This window comes from Coptis chinensis, chromosome 1, assembly GCF_015680905.1.
Source record: "Coptis chinensis isolate HL-2020 chromosome 1, ASM1568090v1, whole genome shotgun sequence".
In the NCBI taxonomy this organism is placed as follows: Eukaryota; Viridiplantae; Streptophyta; class Magnoliopsida; order Ranunculales; family Ranunculaceae; genus Coptis; species Coptis chinensis.
Genome location: NC_141456.1, coordinates 26,762,592 through 26,787,068, shown reverse-complemented (window position 1 = coordinate 26,787,068; position 24,477 = coordinate 26,762,592). Strand labels below are relative to the sequence as shown.

The window sequence follows — 24,477 nt, the reverse complement described above, 5'->3', positions numbered from 1 at the left end:
AAACAGAAAATTAAAAATCTATGCATGTACTGGTAAAATCAAGTTTGATCACCATCCTCACCCTACCTATTGTTGTCTGTCCGTTAGAAAATCTTGTCATCCCCTGAATCTTAAAGAGGAAATCCAACTTAGATGTTTACGTACATCCGCAAAATACATAGAAAAAGCTAACAAAGTGTGGCAGAAGATGGTTTTACAAGCTACCAAATTAAAGCATCGACAAAGCTAAAAAGTAAGGCAAGCCCAGTACCTATTATTCACTTCTTTGGTACAAGTGCCTTCTGCATTTATTTACTTCCTGATATATAATGTTTGGAGACTGTTTTTTAACTCAATCTCTACATTTTTTTTTGCAGGCAAAATGTGAATATATTATATATAATAATAAAGTTACAATATAGGGGTTAAGCACCACCCGGACTGGATTAAGTTCCCACTTTGAATCTAAAAAGTAAATTCCATGAAGGTAATAAAGCCTTCATTCTAATGTCTAAACCACGTGTGTTTCCAGTAAAAGTAATTCATTTATATCTTGCTGGAATGTTTCTATCCCTGGGTGGAAGAGGAGTCGGATCCACATCTTTCCCCCTTGTCTTGCTTCCTTTCTTCTTTTGAATCTGACATGGTTCCTCAATCTCTACATTAGTAATTCCAAAATAAAAAAGTTTAAGGCAGAGCTTTAATAAAATTTCTTCCTTTATACATATTCAACATAATTATTGTTATAATCTGAATTCCTTTACATGTCAGTAAATCTATAATAGTCTGTATAAGGATTCTCCCACCAATGTAGGCATGCAACATATGGATCTTCCTTCCATCAGCATCCTCTCTTGATTTTTCCAGTCTTCCTTCATGCTTTACTGCCTAATCTGCTGCCGCAATGTTAAGGTAGCTTTCTGTAAGGATGCCAAAACAATTCCTTCTTATGGTGATTTAAGTTGTGGAATGTACAATAGTTTTTGCATACTTCACCCGGTCTCAGTCCTGTTGCTGCAACTCCTGTGTTGCTGCCCAAGCCTCCCATTAGATATTTATCACCAATCTAGCAATAGCAGAAGTAAAATTCAGAAATCCACAACTTAAGCTGGAAAAGGGCCCTTGGAGACAGAACAACCCCTCGTTCTGCATTCCCTCTATTTTTTTATTCTTGTTGTCGGCAGCAAGGAATGGATGACTAAGTAGCTCGTCAATACTCCACCTAATTGATGTGTTCTTTACCAAACATCTCTTCACAAAATCTCGCGCTTCACTTGAAAGATTGCTAGGTATTGATGGAAGTTCGTCACTGTAAGCAATTCGGCTCAAGAGAAAATCCACAGAATCATCTTTGACATCAAAACTCCAGGCTTCTTATCCTGTTAGCATCTCGAGAACAACTATCCATAACGCCCATATGTCAGAGTGAGGCTTGTATTCATTACGGCAAATGGATTCAGGTGCCATGTAGGATGGAGTACCCTTTAAATAAACTGGTTTATCCGTCTTCACCTCTTTCTTCAATCTCTCCGCAAGCCCAAAATCAGCTATCTTCGGCACAATCTTAATCAATGAAGAGTCTGAAGAAGATGAAACCAAGAGGCTGTCGTCGGGTTTTATATCACAGTGGACATATTCATGTTGATGAATATGTTTAAGACCTTTAAGAATCAAAGGAGTAAAATACCTGACTTCCGCTTCGGGTAACCCTACGCCACAGTCAGTATAACGCTATTTAATTCGCTCTCTTAAGCTGCCTAAGGATGCATAATCAAGAAACATATTATAGTAGGCACGCCCATCCTCGACGTTATCATCGTCACCATAGTGGCCAATGATGTAAGGGCAACCCTGAAGCTCAATGAGTTTGTCGTTCTCCTTCATAAGCGAGCTTGCCTAAGAATATGCAGTTGACTTCACGACCATAACAGGTGGGAAAAAACTTGTTTTTGTTGGATCTGTGAATGCCAAGTGCACTGTACCAAAACTACCTTGGCCCAACATCTCTCCCCTCTTCCAATATTCATGTTCTTCAAACACTATTGCCATCTTCTTCTTGGTTTTGTTAATTAGGTTGTTTTACTTCACCTTTCAAATGAACTTTCAATGGTTTTCCAGCACTAACTTTATAGAGAATGAAAAACGCGTGACAAAGATGTATCTGATTCGAATTAGGAAACCATTTGTACATCAGACATCTTGTGCATGTGGTGGATTGGCCTAGTATCTTGTTTTTCTTTTGGCGCTCCATGTTTATGAAAACTTGGTGATATATTTTAATATAAATACACTTATTATTTGGGCTTAGGCTTTTTATGGTATGAATCTCTTAGTTGTATTTGACTTGATCTTTCTTATCCAGTAATGTTGAATCCAATCTTCACGGGTCATTAACCAAAAATTTTCTGTTCTAGAGAAGACTCGAAGGCTTTGTCCGCGCCTCAGTCTATTGGTGTATTGGTTTTTGTTCTTGGAAGTCATTTTTTACTAACAAAACTGCATTCTGCTTCTTTTTCTACTATCAAGCTTCTCAGCTAGGTAAAGTAGTGTTAGAATCGGAATAAGAAAACGGTAAAGAGTCGAGAACAGCAGGAACGACAAACAACCAAGGAGTGTATGACATTGTCCTTAAGAAAAGATTTTACTCCTTCCAATGGTGTAGAAAGGCAGTAGTGGCGTCTTCTCCTTACAGGATACAATGGTTACTATAACACCCCTATTTTTATTCTTCTTTTTAATTAAATATATATAAAGTTAAATAATAATAATAATAGATAAAAATAAAAAGGATAAAGATTAGAAAGAGAAAAGGTAAAGAGGATAAACCCCATTCCCTATTTTTACGGGGTTTTCAAAAAAAAGGGCCCCCCACGTAGAGTAATTTATACAGAGAGTGGTAACACAGGAGTTTAAGGTTCGGGAATGAACCAGGGAATAACACCACCAAAAGTGACATCTCCTTCTCAAAGCATACAAGTCGATCAGCAAGTATCATTCTCTTATATTGGATAGCATAGCATGAGAAACAATACCTTTGGCGTGTTGCATGGTAGTTCAGCAAGGGATAGCTATTATTTTATGGAATCAACACCTCCTGCTAGTTGGAAAACGGAGGGGTGAATTTAGGTAAGTATGCTTTCATTAAATGAATTTAATCATCTCATTATAAATAGGAAGTTAGAATAACAAAGTGTAAAAGGGAGGAAAACATAGATGTGGGTAGTAATCATTTCTTTCTATTCATTTTGTTGTCTTTCTTGATTAGAATGATTTGGTATATTTCTTGTCTTATACAGACCTCCTCTTTAGCTAATTATTATATGTGCATGGGAATTGTTTTTCTTGATGACCGTGAAGGGTGACTACTATTTGGTATTTGTTTAGTTTACAGGTTTGTTACTAGCTAATTATTCCTTTGATATGGTGAGGTATATGATTAAATATTAAATTGGGGTATGTTACTATGCATATTAGGTATTTTAGGTAATTGTATTAGAATTTAATTCTTTATCATGGGTAGTTTCAGTTCAATTACAATAATTCCATTTAATTGAAGTATGTTATTGGACTGATTTCATTGTTGAATATGAGGAACTTATTTTCTAGTTATAATAATCCTTCTTATTCCCTAAACAAAATAAGTTATTTTAGTTACTGTTGACGTGGTCAATTGGATGTATTCGAATAAATAGGTTCACTGTGTGTGTTCTTATCTATTTCTAAAGCCTGAAATGTAAAACTTAGGGTGTGAAAACCATGTGGTAGCCCCGTATTAAGAAAGGATAATTTTGGAGCTTTTGGACCAGATATTTGGATGCTTTGATATGCTACCTTTGTCTTGCTATAAATCTCAGGGAATTCTCTGCGTCAGAAATTCTATTCGTCAGAAAACAGTTTTCTGCATAGGGTTTGATCACAAATTGCATAAAGCTAGGGGGAGAGTTTGAGTTTTTGTAAAACATGAAAATGTGAGTTTTATGAGTCTTATTTCTAACCCAATTGGCTTCGTCGTATTCCGAGGTCTATGGTGGTAGACATGATATCTGGAGTTTGGTCGACAGAAAACAGTGCGTCAGAAATCAGTTTCTATACACTATGTTCAAGTCCAGTTTTAATTTAGTTAGAGTTTGAACTAGATTTTTATGAAAACATGAAAGATTTGGAAGTCTGCTTTCTATTCCAATTGGCCTCCTCGCGTTCCTAGGCCTGTGGAATTAATTATGGTGTATGGAAGTTTGACTGGCAGAAAACATTGTGTCAGAAATCAGTTTCTGCGCGTTCGAGCCTAGTTTTGGCACATTAGGATGAGATTGAGTATTTTTGTAAAACATAAGAAAGTAATTTATGTGTGTCAGATTTTCAACACAAAAAACCTCGATGCGTTTGGATACCTGTGGAAAGAGTTGTGTCATTCAGAAGATAGTCTGTCAGAAATCTAGTTTGCTGAAAATTAGGATTTTTACCGTTTTCAACCTAAGTTTTCTTCTAGATGGGCTGAGGTTAGAACTTCGAGTTCTACATGAAAAAGTATATCTACATACCCTAGTTTCTAAATAATTAAGTTCAATGTCATTTGTATGAATGTAAGAAAAACTATAGCATTGACTATGTGGCTGATAAGAACTACGAAGGTTTGATTCCAATCTTGAAAGATTTGGATACGTAGGCAGCTTTGAGCAAAAGTGCAGCCACTATATTATATATTAGTTATTAGTTATTAGTTATTATTTATTGTGATAAATATATATGTATAACGTTAGTACTTAATTGTGTACGTGATTGTAGTTGTTTAAAATGTATTCACGAGACATTTAACTAATGCGTTATTCCTGATTGAACCTTTTGATATCTATGATTTATATAATTGATAATGAGGTGAGTTGATTAGTTATTGTGTTTGGAATATTTAGTAATGATTCTATTGTTTGAGACGATGTTTGTTTTGTAATGAAAATATTATAATGAATGAGAACTCTTGAGTGTTAAAAATTCGGTGTAAAAGTGTCCGGTGAAAATTTAATGTGTCGCCCACATCTTTAGATATCTCTACGCCTCTTTGATGAAAAGAAAAGACATGAAATGTTTATGACTAATGATGTCATGTGAAAAGCCGCCTTAGAGAGGAAGTAATGCATTCGCCTTGCGGGTTGGCTGTATTCCTTGAATGTACGGGAATGTAGGTAGGTATTCCTTGAATGTGACAGGAATGACCCAAGGTATTCATTGAATGTGCCATGAATGACCTGTTAGTGTTATGATAGGTATTCTTTGAATGTCGCGGGAATGACCTAAGGTATTCATTGAATGTGCCATGAATGACCTGTTAGTGCTATGAATGACCTAAGGTATTCACTCACTGCTCATGTCCTTTCACTCAAACTAGTCAAGAACATTCATTCTCCCTAAAACTTGGTTAGAGAGTGTTGAAAGAATTTGTGCTCAATTTCGTTGGAGTGGTGTGGCTATGAAAAGGACACTTCATCAAGCTAGTTTCAGTACAATCAGTAAACTCAAGGATGAGGGAGGACTTGGTATTATGAATCTACAATGTTGGAACCGAGGAACTTATTGTGGGTTAGTACATAAGATAGCTTTGAGGGATAACAATCTATGGGTTCAATGGACTTGGAAACAACACATCAGGGATAATTATTTTTTGACTATGCAAGTTCCAAGAGATTGCTTCTAGACATGGTGACATGTGCTTCAAGCGAGGACTAATGCCAGAAAATTGATCACATATAGCATCGCAAATGGTGAGAATACTCTTTTGTGGAATGACTTATGGTGTGGTGACTCTCCTCTACTGGAAAATCCCTTGGCTATGGCTGAATGGCAGTTTCCACTTGATGCCAAAGTAAGCCACATCATTGAGAATGGAGTATGGGCAGATGTTGTGCACAATATTCAGAACAGTCAACTGAAAGAACTAATTCTTGGGGTCTGCATAAACAAGAATTTAGATCAAGATAGAGTCATTTGGATGCCACATCAATCAGGTCAGTTTACTTCCAATAATGCATACATGGCCTTAAGATCAGTCTCTCCTAAGGTGAAATGGAGCAAAGTAGTTTGGGGGAAATAGGTGATTCCCAAACACTCGTTCACTTGCTGGCAACTCCTTTCGAATAGTTTGTCTACACAAGACCAACTGATACAAAAGAAAATTCTCACCCAATCATCATGCTGCCTATGTAATCGAAGTAGAGAATTCTCTAAACATTTCTATTTCGAATGTGAGTATTCCAAGGAATTGTTTAGCAACATCAAGAGGCTGATCGGTTTTACAACTAATGATAGAAACTCAAACCGTGAATGGTCATCGATCATCAGGTTATGTCAAAGATCGTGACCTTTGTCTGAAGTGTGTAAGGTATATATTTGTGCTGGTGTTAATGCTATTTGGAAGGAAATGAATGCTTGATGATTTCACAACACTAGAAGACCAGTGGCAGTGGTGTTTGGAAAGTTATGCAGAGATTTGAAAAGCTATTTGCAGGTCACCCTTCGAGACTTGACTGATGCTCCTGACTTAAGGAGGGTTATCTCATGCATCGGCATACAGGTACAATTGAAAGATCCAGTCCAAAAGCTATATCCATGGAAGTATCCTGAAGAAGGAAAGGTCAAACTTAATGCGGATGGATCAATGGCTACAAATGGGTGTGGCCATGGAGGCATCATTTGAGATGAGCATGGTAATGTGTTTTCTGGCTATATTGGGAGTGGTGGACCAGAATCAGTAATACATTAGGAGCTAAAGGCAATTGAAGTGGGGCTTGCTCATTGCGCTAGCATGCAGCTCAAACAAGTCCAAGTCGAATCTGACTCCAAGAGAGCAATACAAGTTATCAACAAGCTTAAGAAACCCCTCTGGTATTGTGAGGATATTGTCAAGGTTATACATAACCATGTGTATGCATTTGATTATGTGTCTTTTCATCATATTTTTAGGGAGTGTAATAGGGCAACTAACTATCTTGCAGGTCTATGTCAAAAGAGTTGTACCTTTTGTATCTTTTTAAGCCCACCACTAGATTCTCACTTGAGTGTAATAGTGGAGGAAGACGCTTCTGGAAAATTGTACAACAAAGTATAGATTTTATTAATACAGGTGAGGGTCTGCCCAACCCTAGCTTATTCTCCAGGGGGGGGAGGGAACTACTACAATTGTGGGGAAAAAAATTGCAATTACAAAAATTAATAATAATAATAATATATCTTTGAAGTAAATGATAATATAGTAGTTAATACAGTCTAACAATGGTATGGTTATGGATTTACACAATGAAAAATGGAAAACCTAGTTTGGGGTTGGCACTTAAAAGAATGAAGAGTCATGATATAGTAGTAAAATTAAAGCTTAATTGTGTTGTTAGATACTCAAAGACTAAAAATTAAAATTTAATATTGTACATATATATATTAAATTTTATATGTACAATATTAAATTTTAATTTTTAGTCTCTGAGTATCTAACAACACAATTAGGCTTTAATTTTACTACTATATCATGACTCTTCATTCTTTTGAGTGCCAACCCCAAAGTAGGTTTTCCTTTTTTCATTGTGTAAATCCATAACCATACCATTGTTGGACTGTATTAACTACTATATATATATTCTAAGAAAAAAAAACATTATTTACCAAACTTGAAAGTCCCATTTAAAGTGAAGTAGCTCATCTCCACACCAAGTACACTCAAAATTCATTGATAAAATCAACCAAATCTAAGCAACATATGGAAAACTCACGTTTACTTGAAGAAGACTCTGGAGGAAAAGAGTTGCCAGTGGCAACTCTGGACAGTTTTCTACACTAATAATTACAAGATCGTGTTTTGAATCTAAATATAAAACTACTCCTATATACGACATTCTGTACGAATCTTTGTTTTGCAGTGTAACAAAAATGCTCCCATCTCCTCTATATCCGATTTTTCTTAGACCAAACACTCTCCTCTATATCTGATAGTTTTTCATTTAATACATCATCCAAGTCTTGTTGGCATAGTGGATCTATAACTTCACAACGCCACATACTAAAATTGTTAAATCCATCAAATTTCTCCACATCAATTCTCGCATGATTGCTATTTAAAGTCGTAAGAGATTCTCTTTAGACGTAGAAGTAGAAGTCATATGAGTAACGGTGGACTCCGTTGACATACTATTTTCAAACTTTCACACATCCCAAACAATCCACAATAACCAAAAAAACATCCTCTTAGGAATTTCAACAAACACTTGATAGTCACAAGAGAACCCAAGTACCACAACCACAATAATCAATTAAGAAACTCACTTGGAAATTTCTTCAAACACTTGGACTTCTCAAATAACCACAAGTACAAACCCTAGGTAGAACCTTAGGCTCCGAAACCAATTTGTTGTGCAACGGAAGCGATAACAATAACAAACGACGATAACAACTTGAGAGGGGTGATGAATCACAAACAAAATAAACAAAGGATGAACTATGCAAGAAATAACCAACCAAGTAGTAGAGACACAAAGATTTACGTGGTTTGACTTACACCTAATCCACAACCAAATAAGAAGCTTCAAATTGAGAGAATCTAATAGTGTTACGCACTCACCTCGTTCAATAGAACACCCAAAGTCCCATTTTAGAAAAACTCACAAATCTCTCATTCTCATGGGTCAAAACCCTAACTTTGTTTTTATAGTGTAGCTGAAATTTCGGTTAAATACGAAATTTCAATTCATTTCGGCATATGGCTGCCAAAATATCATACTACATTCGGTACTAGGATACCGAGATGTCATACTTCTTTCAGTACTGGGATACCGGAAAAAAAAAACCATTAGTCAGGTTGTTTTCTTAAATTCGGTAACAAGATACCAAAAGAACTTCATTTGCTCGGTAACAAGTTGTCATCTCCAACTCACTTTATCGGTATCAAGATGCCATCCCAATAATATACACACTTGACGTGCAGTCTGACAAAATATCTCCAGATTAAGACACATGCCACTTATGCTCCAAATGAACCCATACTAGTTCATGTGAGGGTATTGTCCACTCAAAGCAGGCCTTAACTCTGTTGAACTCCATACTCCAGTGTCATTATCTTAACTAGCAAAATGCACGTGCTCTGCACATGAATGACAAATAAATCTTATTCGAGAGTATATGAATATGAACACACATACAGTTGTAATAGATATACACTCATCCGGGAAAAAAAAACAAGAAAAATTAACATGTATGACAAATACTTCTTATTCCAATTAAAATTGATAGTTGGGCATAACTTTTCAAACCTCTTTTGTTTGAAAATGTTGTTAATAATGAATCTTACAAAGTCGTATAATTGCTACATATTCATTTCAGATGTGAGTTTGGCACTGAAATAGTTGCTATATAATCCAAAAAAATAGAGGATTTTATAAACAAAACATTACACAGAGTATGACATCCAATTCAAAACTCATGTAAGCAATTCAGTAGAACATGAGACTATTGTGCTCTAACGTTCTTGATGGAGTGTAGGTTCTTCATCAGATTACCAACTTATACACCAGGCGTATAGTGATCATATGGATATCTATGGATTCAAAATGAAGAAATGGTACACAAATCTATATTGTTGGTGCAGCTCATCTGAATGTAGCAATGAGAAATACCATTGTTCAAGAATTCGGTCTAGACTATAGAGTAGAACAGGTGTTACACATGTTGATCTTTCTCAAACATCAACGACGTGTCAGTTTCAGTGACCTGAGCTCCATGATTAATCGAGTTGTTGTTGCCATCAAGTATGCACACCTCTGACCTAACGTAGAAAAATTCCAGCTCAGAATGTACTAATAAAATTTATCAAACCAATAATTAAATTTCAAAACAATACACATACCTTTCTACTATATACTTCCCCTCTTTGTTTATCCAAGTTGCAGAAACTCAAACTGCAATGCAAATTGTGTAAGTTTTTAAGTTGAGAAACATGCAATGCTTGTGAATGACAGGACGATGTAATTGTATAGTACACAGGCTGGTTAGAAACTATTATTATGCGGCAATAATTTCATTAATTGTATTCATTCATGATATATTTTGTCAATAATTTCATTAATTGTATTCATTCATGATATATTTTGTCTATGTAAATACCGGAGTGCATGTCCGCCTATAATTATTTTGAATAGATGTGTCTGGGTTCAACATTTTTTTCAAGTTTATTTCTTGCAGAGTTGGTGTGAAATTGCCTACAGTGGAAGTGAGGTATGAGAATGTTTGTGTGGATGCAAAATGTAAAGTAGTCCATGGAAAGCCCCTACCTACATTATGGAACTCTCTCAAAAGCAATTTCTCGGTGAGTGATCGATCTATTTCTTGCTTCTGGGCCTTGTTGGACTACGGGCTGGGCCAGATGCCCATTATCACCACTGTATATGTGACGCTTTTTATTCTCTTTTTCTAACTCAGCTCATAGTACCAACTGATTTCTATGAATACCTTTCAATTCTTGCACTTTGTCAAAATTTCACTAGTAATGGAGGTTGTTGCAATGTGTAAAGCAGTTTCTATCTGGTTTCAAGTCAGCATAAGGCAAGATAAGCATTCTCAAAGATGTCAGTGGTATCATCAAGCCTTCAAGGTATCTGTGTGACTATGTACACGTTGAACTATAGTCTATAGCATAGTGTACTTATTTCTACAAAATAATATTCTTGATGTTTGTTTAATTTACTCAAAGAAGGAGAAGCAAGCTGGAATTGTCCCAGAATCTGATGTAGACACTTACATGAAGGTAATATACATAAATGTTGTAAACTATTATCGTAATAAAATTCCCTTGCATAAGCCTGAGATACATAAAACAAGCTGAAAACTAAGCGCAAAGATGTTTAACTCTTCCGAACATGTTTTCGCACATCAGTACTATTCGTATTTTCATTTTATTCTCATGTTGGCAATAGTTGAGAAACTCAATTTGTAATAACAGGCAATTGCAATTGAAGGATTAAAAAGGAGCCTCCGAACAGACTACATTTTGAAGGTAATCTTCAGCGAGTTCATATAGATCAATAAATGATTTAGTTGCTAGTTCATATAGATCAATAAATGATTTAGTTGCTCTTACTTTGTGCTCATTCTTCTATTGTGTAAATGGATGTTAAGATCTTAGGACTTGACATTGGTGCGGATACAGTCGTTGGAAATGCCATGAGAAGAGGAATCTCGAGAGGTTAGACAAAAAGATTGACAACTGGTAATGTAGAAACCATAAATCCTGACTAAAGTCTTACATTCATGGTCTACTGCGAAATTGCAAAGATGAACCCCAAGAAACAAAAAAATGCAGAAATTGGTCATAAAGTTTCGCCTATGTGAACAGTGTCAATGTAACAACTACGAGACAATATCTGGTCAAGCATGCAAAATCACAGTAGGTGAATACTGAATAATTTTAAGCAAAGTAACTGCTGAAAGGTAAAGGAAACAAATGGTGAACATACTCTTTGGCACCAACTCTATCGCTTCTAGTTTCTCTGCACGCGCTTTTGCTGCTTCATCTTTTATTCTCGAAATAAGACTTTCATGTTCTCATATAGAAAGAGGAGCACCATTTGCTTTTGCAATGTCATCCTGCATCTGTTGCTTCAAACGCCGTTCCTGTACACAACTTAACTTTAGAAGTATATCTTAGAGTGCTGAATTTTCCACAAAGTAGTGTTTACCTTATCTCTTGCAGCAAGAACTTTTGGTTTTGCTTCCTTCCCTCTCTTTACCAATCTTTCTTTTTGTTTGTCATTCCAACCTCTCAAGTCTCTGAAAGAGAGTCACATCAATGATAAGTTCACAAAACATACTTTGAGTACATGAGAGAGAGAGAGAGAGAGAGAGAGAGAGAGAGGTCGCAAATGCAAATTAACAGCTCTTTCACCTATGCAGTGCAAATAACTTCGTCACACAGAAAATTCAATAGTCTCAGCCTTTTTGAGGAATCTAATTTATTATATCCATCACTACCATGATTAAAACAATCTAAAGAAAATTCTTTAAAAGCACACTGAGACTCGGAAATGCATTTCCCAAGTGCTTGGAAGTCACACAGAAAATTCAATAGTCTCAGCCTTTTTGAGGAATCTAATTTATCATATCCATCACTACCGTGATTAAAACAATCCAAAGAAAATTCTTTAAAAGCACACTGAGACTCGGAAATGCATTTCCCAAGCTCTTGGAACCAGGAACTTCAATTGCTCGTTTGACTCAAGGGATATCTACAAGTAAAAGGGTAACAGTTTAAACAATCAATTGCCGAAATGGTAACATTTCATTTTAAACGCACATGAAAAGGAACTTACTCTTCTCCCATGTCCTTTTGTATTAAAGATATCAGATGGATATTAAACCGGGCAACTGAGGAATATTGACTTCGACGCCGACTGCAGCCTGCTTTGTCAATTCTCTAAGAACAGATTCGGGTTCGCCTTCCTTCATTTCGAGAATCTAAGCAGTAAAAGAAGATATCTTTGAGACAATGCATCTCAGAATATATTGAAATAGTAGAAGAAGAAGTTTGCGTGATCATCCCAAAGATACTTTTACACAAAAGCGAAAAACACAGCAAGCAGATGACAGACCAAGTGAAAGAACATAAAGTAGAAGGAATATACATGCATTTGAGACCAAGCCCAGAACGCACCTTCCTTGCTTTCTCATTCTTCAGTAGCAACAGTTCCCTTCTGACTCATATAGATACCATAAATGATAATGGTGATTGCACTAGCCAACTTAACATTATAAGTACCAGATTTTTGGAATAAAAGAACTGAAAAGAAAAAGGAAAAAACCAGGGACATGCAAGTGAGTAGGTATATAGATACAGATAAATAAAATAACACTCTCATAATACTTATAACAAATGCTAGGTTGTACAATAGTCATAACAGTGATTATCAAAGAAAGGAAGATATCCACGCGGCCCACACTCAATATATGTAGTATATTTCACACAACCTCTTGACCAATAAACCATGGCACTTCTTAGATAAGTGATTGATTGTTCAATATATCAGGTATGTCATACATGTCGGACAAAATCGACATATATGAAATCCATTCTGGTTTCATAATGTTATTTGATCCCGGTAACTGAGATATCCAAAACAGGTGAAATTCTAATTAGTTTTAGGACTCAAAATGAATTAAAAGTTACAATGAAAGCATAAGCATGCACAATAATTAACCAACAACCACCAATTCTCAAAAATGTAAACTAAAAGATTTATAATTAACTCACCTGTAAGAGCTTTAAAGCAAACGTCTAAGTTCATGACCTCTAAAACTCAGACACAGGTTTGTAGTCTAGTTACCTTCCCCACCTAATCAGTATGTCCTAATTGAGATTTAAACGGTGGTTTCTGAGGTTGTTCTTCCATCTCCACCCAAGTTAAGTTTGAAAACGACATTGAATATTGCCAATCAAATAAAGCACAACGCGCATCAGAAAATAAATAACAAAAGAAGAAGAAGATATAACATTATGTAAAATAGAAGATGTTGATCAGTAGGAGTGCAGCAAACATTCACCACAAAGGGTAATGGAGCCAGGGAAAAAGCAAAAGTGAATTAAAAAAATTTCATTAAAATGATTGGAGCATCCAATCAATGCTTCAATGAATTCATAGTCAAAGTGAGAATAACAAATAGCTGAAGTATTAGAGTAGCACTCAAAGTTGCAAAAGTGCACAACAATTTTATTGCAAAGACATCAAAAATCAGAAAATAAAATTAGGGTGCTGAAAAAAAAACCCAATAGCATACCGACCAAAAAAGATGATAAGAATTGAATATCTTGCCACAGTTCCGCAAAGAGAAAGAGAGTGGGGAAAGTTTACCTTGTTGCATATGCTAGTTCCTTTTAGAAATAGTTTGTAGAAAAAGAATCAGGAAAAAAGAGAGTTAACAATGGGTACTGATTCTCAAAGCGTTTTCACATGCAATGAGAATTGCTATTTTAAGAAAACCAAGTCTATGCAACTGTTTCAAATATATCCTTAGTTGAATTATAATGTATGCCCAAATTGTGAGAGTTTGAATTTTGGGAGCCTTTAATTTAGCAACACACCTTTATATAGCAAAAATCAAATGAAAGAGAAACACCAATGAAATCAAGTAGAAATCAATGAAACATGACAAATATCAAATCACCAACAGAAATCCAAATGATGAAGAGTATGGGGTTTGCGGAAGGGGAAGAGGCTGGCGTTGGAGAAATCATTTAAATTGAAGTGACCCATTGAGAGAGGATAGGAGGAAGATAGAAAAAGCAATGGGTTAATTTACCCTGATAAAGCTTAAATTTCTTATTAGTGGTGAAGAAGAACTTGAACGAATTGATTACTATAAAAAAAAAACAATTCTCCAAACCAAAAGCAATCACTTGAATTCTTCGAATTAATAATATAATGAATTATCCAAGAAAATTAAAAACTCGATGATATGAACAATAGGTGCAGGGGCAATGATTGTTCATAGTCGGTTAAGTACGTTTTCCAGTTTTACAATGTATTATTCAAAAATATAGAAGCGAATTAACAGTGTCAACAATCCCTTTCTGAATAGGTTTCCTTCTTTCTTCTCTTTTAGTGTCAACACTTTCTTTATTGCGTATTTAACAGTGCAGTGAGGCTTTCTTAAATTTCTTGGATCTCCTGGTTGCTATAAAGCAATCCAGTTGGCAATCTATCAACCCCTGCATGACGGATGCGACATCGGAAACTTTCTTGAAGATTTTTCTATAGCGAGATCATATTTAATGGCAATCTCATGGATCATCAAAATGGGGATTAACAAAAAGATTAATTTCAAGTTTCTTTTGATTGATTTATCATATGGTATTGGGTGGAATAAGTTGAGGCAGATGAGGATTTAGTTTAACACAAAGCAAGACTTTAATTGTTTTTCATCCCTTCGTACTCTCTCCAGTTCATTCATTTTCCAAATGCCCTCGTAGTGGGCAAATATCGTAGTGATAGATATGTTTCTTTCATTATTTTAAAACTTGAGATATTGACATAAGGCAAATATCTCGGGTATTTGAAATGTTTTACAGGCATAAGGTGGGAAAGGATATACAAAGAGGAAGGACACGTGGCGAAAGGAGGTTGGGTCAAAGGCATTTGGGAAGACTATAAAAAGGCTAGATGAGAAAGAAAGGATTCATTCAATTCAGATCACAAAAAAAACTGTAAAACAGGAGAGAGAAAGAGTGAACCAGAGAGAAATTGTAATAAACTTTATCATCAATCAATAAACACGTTGCTTTTCTTCAATTCTTGGAAATCTTTCATTCATATCTACATCATGAGTTGTGTGAGTTGAGAAAATTAGTTAGGATTATGTGTTCTTGGCAATCACATTGGCGCCGTCTGTGTATCTAGAACAAGAAAATTTCCAATTTTCTTCTTCTAAGATTCAGAATCCAAAGGGTTTCTACAGATTTGAGTGAAGGAAGTGTGTTAGAAGAATCTGAATTCGGTTACAATGGCTCATAGGAAGAAAGCAAACAGTAAAAGAATTGAGAATGATAATCAATCGGATACAAGGAACACAAGAGTTTCAGTAAGTCGAAGGGAGATGGAAACAAATGTGAATGTGGAGGTGTCGTTTCAGGAAGTGTTGAAAAAACTGAAAGAATTAGAGAGGCGGAATGCTATTTTATTAAAGGAGAATCGAGAGATGAAGAAAGAAGAATCAGTGTTGAATAAAGGAGGTCCAAGTAATATGGTTAGAAATTTTTAGGAGGAAGAAGAGGAGGAATGTAGTTTGAAATTGGGTAGTCGTGATATGGGAAAGGCATCAATAAGAAATGAGAAAAGGGCAGAAGTATCGCTAGTAGCTGAAATGCCGATACCACAGCCCATCACTAAGGAGATGATACAAGAAATGATGTTGAAACAATTGGGAAACCAAGTGCTCGAGAAGACTTCAGTGTCAATAAGGAAATTGGCGGATGATGTTAGTATGAATCCGATACATCAAAGTATCGAAATGATGCCTGTTCTGCTGAAGTTTAAACTACCTAAATTCACTCAATATGATGGCTCATCGGATCCAATGGACCATCTCTTTGCATACTGGCACCAGTTTTCGATATATAAGGGAACTGCATATCTGATTCATTGCTATGCAAATCCTTTTCGTCAAGTCTGAAGGGGAAGCCATTAAAGTGGTTCTGTTCTTTACAAGAGGGATCAATATCATGTTATAGGGAGATTGAAGAAAAATTTCTAACCAATTATGGGCATTAGCGAGTGAAACCAAAGCAGGTGTCGGCTTTGTTCCAACTGAAGCAAGGAAAGAAGGAATCTCTGAAAGGTTTCTTATCGTGATTCAAGGCAGAAGCGTAGTTAGTAGAACATTTGGATGAGTCAAAGATGACAGCAGTAATGGCATTTCAAACAGGGCTCATTCCTGCATCCGATATGCACAAGTATATGCTTCGAAAGGATATTAAAACTTTGAGAGAGCTCTATGATAAAGCCGAGAAATACGTGCAAGTTGAAGAGGGTGTTCTATCAGCTTTAGCTCAACCTGTGTTACAAGTATCTGAGGCAAGCAACTCAGCTAAAGAAGAGACCCATCATAAATCCGATAAGCAAAAGGCGAATGATTCTTGTTCGAAATCCGAGGGTCAACCTTCACAGAATAAGAAATTCGATAGGTCATTGAGAGAGGAGTTGGATCCGTCCAATTATATCGCTATTAATACTACACTGGAAGACATCTTGAGAAGGGTTGGGAAAGAGCCTTATTTCCAGCATCCGACTCACAAACTTCGGGAGATAGAAGATAAACCCTTTTGTAATTTTCACAAGGTAAAGAATCATGAGACGAACAAGTGTCTTCAATTGCTCAGGGAAGTAGATCGATTAATGAGAGATGGAAAACTCAGGGAGTTTAGAGCTGATGCTAGACCAGAGGTAGCAGCGGTGATGAATGATAAGCCTTTAGGGGTGATCAATATGATATATAAAGGGGTTATCCCACAGAAGAAAATCGTAAGGGATAAAATTCAAAAGATATCGACAGTCAAAGAGGTGCTGGAAGTAAATGTGGAGCTGATATCAGTAGACCCTACTCTCATATCGGCAAATATACCTGGAGCTATTATATTTGTACCTGATGATTTGTCAAAGGTAATGTTACCTCACGATAATGCTCTGTTGATTACATTAAGAATATCAGGATATGATGTGCAAAAGATTTTGGTGGATTGTGGTAGTTCCGTCAATATTCTATTTTGGAAAGCATATACAGGCATCAGATTTGATGAATCCTATTTAAAAGAACCACAGTTTAATCTGTTTGGTTTCAATGGAACCTTAACAAGACCAGCGGGGGAAATTAAGTTGCCAATAAGGGCAGGCCCACAGACTATTATGACTAAATTTATAGTCATAAAGCATCATTCAAATCATAATGCTATTTTGAGAATAAAATGGATACATGCGATGAGAGCAATTCCAAGTACTTTTTATCAAGTGATCAGATTTTTGACAGCATATGGGTCTAGGGGTGTAATACGGGGCGGGCCGAGTCAACCGCGAGTCAAATAGTGATGGGTCGGGGCGGGGCGGGTCTAGGGGATACAAATCTAGTGATCCCCGATGGGGAGGGGCGGGGCGGGTTGAAGTGTCATGTCTTAGTACCATCAACCGGCCCGTTGGGTCAGCTTACGGGGCGGGTTTTGGGCGGGTCATCTGGGTCGGGTGGAAATTATCATTTTAACCCAATTTCACTCAAAAAAAAACTTTCTAATTCTGCAAGTAATATATTTCCAATTCACAGCATAGAGAAAAAAATGGAATCAATCAATAAAAAATAAACAAAAATAAAAAAACTTGAATTTGAACCCAAAACCATTTCTGTAAATTTGAAATTTATTTATCGTGATTTACCATTTGTAAATTGATTATTTTCCATAGTATGATAAAATGAAGATGGGAGCAAGAATCTATAGTACAAAACAATAAAATATAAACTAAAAGAATTCGAAATTAATACAAGGATGAATGATTTATCTTCTCTAAAATTCGAAAGTTGAATTTGAACTTTTGATATTTTCCCAATGTTTAAACTTGAATATGTGAAATTGATGTTGAACTCATAAGTTTGTATTCATATCTCTCAAATTCCTACAAAAGTTAAAAGAAATTATAAACAAAATACAAAAATATTAGAGTTAGAGTCTTGAAATTGTGCGGGTCAACGACTTTTGACATGGTACGGGTCGGGCGGTTTGACGGGTCGGGTTTGAGCATAGAACCTACACCCATAGCCCGACCGCATAAAAACGATGGCGGGGCGGGGTAGGTCTATTTTCGGGTCAGTGCGGGTTTGGATGGCGGGTGAAGACCGGGTACCCTACCGGATGATGGGTCAACGGTTTTTTTTTACACTCCTATATGGGCCACATGAGATAAGAGGTGACCAGTCAGAATCGGAGAAATGCAATTTTGTTACGGTAAAGGGTATGATGAAAGGGGAGAAAGTGGACATTGGGGGCGTCTCAGAAGTCGCTAGATAGCAATTAATGGAAAGTTCATCTCCAAAATCCTATAGCAAAAACCATCAGGAGGATTTTAGATTCACGTCAGAGATGAAGATGGAGCTCGAGATAAACCTAAGTAAGACAATGGAAGAAGTGCAAAAGATCAATATAGGACAAGACAATGATAGTTACTTCACTTTCATTGGAACAGAGATGAGTTCAGAAATCAAGAGTGATTTAATCGAGTTTCTAAAGAAAAATAAAGATGTATTTGCTTGGTCGATAGCGGATCTTCCTGGTATCGACCCTCAGATATGTTCCCATAAGTTGAATATGCGAGAAGGAGCAACCCCAGTTCATCAGTGTCATAGAAGGGTCAGGCCGATATACGCGCAAGCAGTACAAAATAAAATTCAGAAAATGCTAGAATGTGGAATCATCAAAGAGATTGATAATTCAGAATGGGTTGCAAACATTGTGGTTGTCTCGAAAAAGAATGGCAATGTTCGGATATGTGTTGATCTCACAGATGTTAACAAACAATGCCTGAAGGACTACTATCTGATGCCTAGAATTGATGAACTGGTGGATAGAACAGCTGGATTCGAATTGTTGAGTTTCTGCAATGGTCATTCCGGATATTTCTAGATTATTATGTCAATATTAGATCAATTGAAGACAACATTTGTTATTGAAGGGGGTCTTTATCGTTTCATTAGAATGTCATTCGGTTTGAAAAATGCAGGGGCAACATATCAGCGATTGGTAGAAAAGATGTTCAAACATCTGATTAAGCATATTGTGGAGGTATACATAGATGATATGGTTATCAAATAAAAAAAGGCGAGTAGTCATGTTCAAGATTTAGATACGGTGTTTCGAATATTCCGACAGTTCAATATGAAGCTTAACCCTGGAAAATGTACTTTCGGGGTAAGTTCAGGGAAATTCCTTGAATATATCGTCACAAAGCGAGGAATTGATGTTAACCCAGATCAGATTCGAGCTATCCAACAGATACCTTCACCCAGTACAAGAAAGCAGATTCAAAAGCGTACAGGCAAATTTGCAGCGTTGAATAGGTTTATATCTCGAACTTCCGATAGATGTAAACCTTCATTCAAACTGTTGAAAAAGAATACAAAGTTTGTATGGGGGTGAGGAATACAAACTCGCGTTCACCGAGTTAAAAAAGTATCTGCAAGAAGTATCAACTCTGATAAAACCAGAAGAAGGCGATACGTTATTCTTATACCTCGCCATCTCAGATTTTGCTATCAGTTCAGTACTCGTCAAAGTGGAAGTCAAAGTGGAAGATAGAGCTGAGCGACCTGTGTATTTTCAATCTAAAACAATTCTCGAAGCTGAAACTCGATACTCAATGTTAGAAAAATATGTGTTAGCTCTCCTATATTCTACTCAACGGTTAAAGGCTTATTTTCAATCCCATTCAGTAGTAGTAATGACAAATCTTCCTCTGAAGCAAACTTTAGCTAAGACAGCTAAATCAGGAAGAATGGCAAAGTGGTCAGTTCTTATTGATAAGTTTGGAATTGAATATAGGAATAGAGTATCGGAGAAAAGCCAAGTCTAGCGGATTTCTTAGCAGATTTTCTACAAAAGATGAAGATTGGGAGGCTGAAGAGGATAATCTTCTACTGTTACAAGAGCCTGATAATGCAATGGATGAGGATGATCCTTGGGTCGGCACAAATGGATGGAGGCTCTTTGTAGATGGATCATCAGGCCAAAAAGGATGTGGTATCGGCACTGTGCTGATAACTCCAGAAAACCAAAGACTCAAGTCAGCAGTTACTTTAGGTTTTCATGCTTCTAACAATGAAGCTAAATATGAGGCTCTAATAACAGGTTTGGAGATGGCTAAATCATTAAACATCAAAGACTTATCAGTTTTCAGCGATTCCCAGTTGGTGATAAGCCAAATCAATAAAGGATATTCGATAAAGTGCGATAACATGATAGATTATTTGAATTTGGTAAGAGTAAAGCTCAATGATTTCAGGAAGATTATTTTTCAGCATCTCGACAAGGGAGAAAACCGACATGTTGATGCATTGGCATATGTAGCTACTATGCTTCAAAATGAGGAAGGTCGTCTGTTGCATATCGGTGTTCAGCAAATTCCAAGTATTAGTATAAAACATACAGAGGTGATGGAAATAGACACGCTGGGGGCGGGCGTCATGGTTGAGCTATTATATGTTGTTTTTGTCAGAAGGAAAACTGCCAGCAGATAAGAATGAGGCTAGAAGTGTAAAAGGAGGAGCTGAAAGATATCTATTAATTAACGATCAACTGTATCAAAAAAATCCAGGGGGGCCATATTTAAAATGTATATTGATAGAAGATTCTCAAAAAATTATTGCAGAAATACATGAAAGGGAATGTGGGAATCATTCGGCAGGAAGATCGTTGGCAAGTAAGATTGTAAGGCAAGGATATTTCTGGCCACAAATGTGGAGGGACTATCTGCGATATGCAAAAAAGTGTATCCAATGTCAGAAGCATGGACATGCCATTCATGTACCAGCAGAGGAGTTACATTGTGTCTCGAACCCATGGCCATTCACATTATGGGGGATGGACATAGTGGGTCCTCTAGTACCTGGAAAAGGGAAGAAAAGATTCATGTTAGCAGTAACTGACTACTTCACTAAGTGGGTAGAAGCGATAGCCTTGTAACATGTCAAAGAGAAGGACATCATCGGTTTTCTGTTTGAAAGAGTGGTTTGCCAATATGGATTGCCATATGCTATTATATCGGATAATGGTTCTCAATTCATTGGTGGTAAAGTGAAAGATTTTTTAGAATCATACAAGATTAAGCACTTTACATCGGCACCTTACTACGCTCAAGGGAATAGGCAAGCTGAATCAACAAATAAGACCATTATGGACAACATCAAAAAGAAGCTGGAGGATAAGAAAAGTTTATAGGTTGATGAGTTAAACAGTGTGTTGTGGGAATACAGAACAACGCCAAGAGTAGCAACGGGGGAATCGCCATTTACTCTAGCGTATGGTATGGAAGCAGTGACTCCAGCTGAGATAGTAGTATCTACATCAAGGACAATGCTTGTAGAAAAAAGGTTGAATGACCAGGGGATGCAGGTAGAAATCTTGAATTTGGAAGAGAGAAGGGAGCAAGCAAGAATGAAGCTTGATTCTTATCACAGGCAGCTCAGAAAAGCATTCAATAAGAAAGTTAAAGAAAGAAATTTCCAAGAAGGTGACCTAGTGCTAAAAGAGGTTACACAGGCGACAAAAGAAAAGGAAGCTGAGAAGTTATCAGCAAATTGGGAAGGTCCATACATTGTCCACAAGGTGGGGATAAATGGAGCATATTATCTAAAGAAAGCTGATGGTGAATTGCTAGCAAAATCTCAGAATATCAATAATCTGAAGGTATTCTATCAATAGTGTATTTTTTTCAAATTTTATAGGAAATTAACATGTGTAGCATGAATTTGCAGTTCAATACAAATGGATTCAAGTTTCAAATCTAAATTTTCATGTAAATATATATGGTGTTATCATATGATAAAAAGTCCTGGTATCGATAGAAATATTGATATCATGCATATTGTCAAAAAGACCTGATATCAGAAACAGAGACAAATATCAGGCATAAAAAGTCCTGGTATTGATAGAAATATTAATATTAGGCATATCGGCAAAAAGTCCTGATATCATAAACAGAGGCAGATATCAGGCATAAAAAGCCCTGGTGTTGACATAAATGGTGACATCAGGCGTAAGAAGTCCTGGTATCAACAGACGTGTTGGTATCAAACATATGGTCAAAAGTCCTAATATTGACAGAAATGTTAATATTAGGCATAAGAAGTCCTCATATCGACAGACGTGTTGATATCGGGTATATTGTCAAAAAGTCTTGATATAAAAAACAGTGGCAGATATCAGGCATAAAAAGTCTTGAAATTGACAGAGATGTTGATGTCAGGCGTATTGTTAAAAAGTCCTGATATCAAGAACAGAGGCAGATATCAGGCATAAAAAGTCCTAAGATTGACAGAAATGTTGATCTCAAGCGAATTGTCAAAAAGTCCTGATATCAAGAACAGAGGCAGATATCATAAATAAAAAGTCCTAAGATTGACAGAAAGGTTGATCTCAGGCGTATTGTGAAAAAGTCCTGATATCAAAAACAGAGGCAGATATCAGGCATAAAAAGTCCTAAGATTGACAGAAAGGTTGATCTCAGGCGTATTGTCAAAAAGTCCTGATATAAAAAACAGGGGCAGATATCAAGCATGAAAAGTTCGTAGAAATACAGAAATGATAATATCAGGCAAGATATCAGCAAAGGATGAGGCATTAAAGATCATTCGAGAATAGAGGTATGTTGCAATGCTTTATGTTTGTTAATAATAACAAAGATAAAATTATATTCTCAGATTGATACAAGTCTAAGTATCGTCGATACTCTCTTTTTGGTTGAGGGTATCGAAAATTATATTTTCTATTTGATACAAGTCTAAGTATCGTTGATACTCTCTTTTTGGTTGAGGGTTTCGAAAATTATATTTTCTATTTGATACAATTCTAAGTATCGCCGATACTCTCTTTTTGGTTTAGGGTATCGAAAATTATATTTTCTATTTGATACAAGTCTAAGTATCGCCGGCACTCTCTTTTTGGTTGAGGGTATCAAAAATTTTATTTTCTATTTGATACAAGTCTAAGTATCGCCGATACTCTCTTTTTGGTTGAGGGTATTAAAAATTATATTTTCTATTTGATACAAGTCTAAGTATCGCCGATACTCTCTTTTTGGTTGAGGGTATCGAAAATTATATTTTATATTTGATATAAGTCTAAGTATCGCCGATACTCTCTTTTTGGTTGAGGGTATCAAAAATTATATTCTCGGATTAATATAAGTCTAAGTATCGTTGATACTCTCTTTTTGGTTGAGGATATCGAAAATTATATGTGGTCGAAGTGGAAGCAAAGTTTTGGCTATGAGGTCTATCATCAGGAAGTATATCATCAGAAAGGATATCATTCGATATGGTATCCTCATAATGGAGGATAGCATTAGAGGTGGTATCTCCACTGGTCATTGAAACGACTATACACAAAGAAGGGGTGACAAAGGTATTTTTAATATATTGTCAATTCAAGATTTACAAAACATTATTAGTATAATGATATTAGAGTATCAGCAATGTCGATATAAAAGTTGAATCATCGGAAATACCGATGTATATATATATATATATATATATATATATATATATATATATATATATATATATATATATATATATATATATATATTGGTGTTGGATTATCGAAAATATCATGATATATGCCGATAGTTAAGCCAAAACAAACAAGAAGATACAAATAATGTTATGAATAAAAAGAATCGAACTTTTACATGTTTTGAAGTTTAAGGTAGTAATGTATGTCATTGCATAAGCATTTGCACACAAGCACATGCAAATTTAAGGGATTCAAATGTCACAAACTAAAGTTAAGACAGATTATTGTATCTAGTATTACTAAAATAAGTACTGCAATACATCGTATGGAAAGCTTAACAAAGTGCAGGAAAAAAAAAAGCATACCTGCTGAGTTGCAAGAGTTGTAGATTGTCAAGTTTGCTGATAAAAGAGGACGATGAGACGAGAGTTTGGTTGGAGAAGAAGCGTATTCAAGAAGCTAAAGTGTGAAAGATGATTCATTTTTTGAGATTTGTAGTGTTAAATATTGGACCGGGTGGATATTTGGGCCCGACAGTTTTCAAATTCGTTCTCTGATATAACCGTTTCTCGAAAAGTTGAAATTTCAAATGAAAATTTCAAAATTTCGAGAGGGGGCAATGTAGTGGGCAAATATCGTACTCATAGATAGGCCAATATCTCGATAGATGTCAGGGGTATTTGAAATGTTTTGCAGGCATAAGGCAGGAAAGG

General features: G+C 36.0%; 1 protein-coding gene and 1 long non-coding RNA gene across 3 annotated transcripts; both read right to left on the bottom strand.

The window, feature by feature from the left end:
* Positions 1-1,026: 1,026 nt before the first annotated feature.
* Positions 1,027-2,028, bottom strand: LOC147523203 (mitogen-activated protein kinase kinase kinase 20-like). The gene is made up of 3 exons (XM_086569808.1): positions 1,971-2,028; positions 1,425-1,688; positions 1,027-1,328 (listed from the first exon to the last, which is right to left on the bottom strand). The coding sequence occupies exons 1-3, from the start codon at positions 2,026-2,028 to the stop codon at positions 1,027-1,029; spliced, it is 624 nt and encodes a 207-aa protein (XP_086425934.1).
* A 7,829-nt stretch (positions 2,029-9,857) lies between these two features.
* On the bottom strand, positions 9,858-11,537 carry LOC147523202 (uncharacterized). 2 transcript variants are annotated; one of them, XR_015196101.1, is made up of 3 exons: positions 11,466-11,537; positions 10,284-10,533; positions 9,858-9,911 (listed from the first exon to the last, which is right to left on the bottom strand). It is a non-coding gene; the product is annotated as an uncharacterized LOC147523202 (long non-coding RNA). The 2 variants fall into 2 exon arrangements; XR_015196100.1 differs by having other exon boundaries at positions 10,288-10,533.
* Between the last annotated feature and the right edge of the window lie 12,940 nt (positions 11,538-24,477).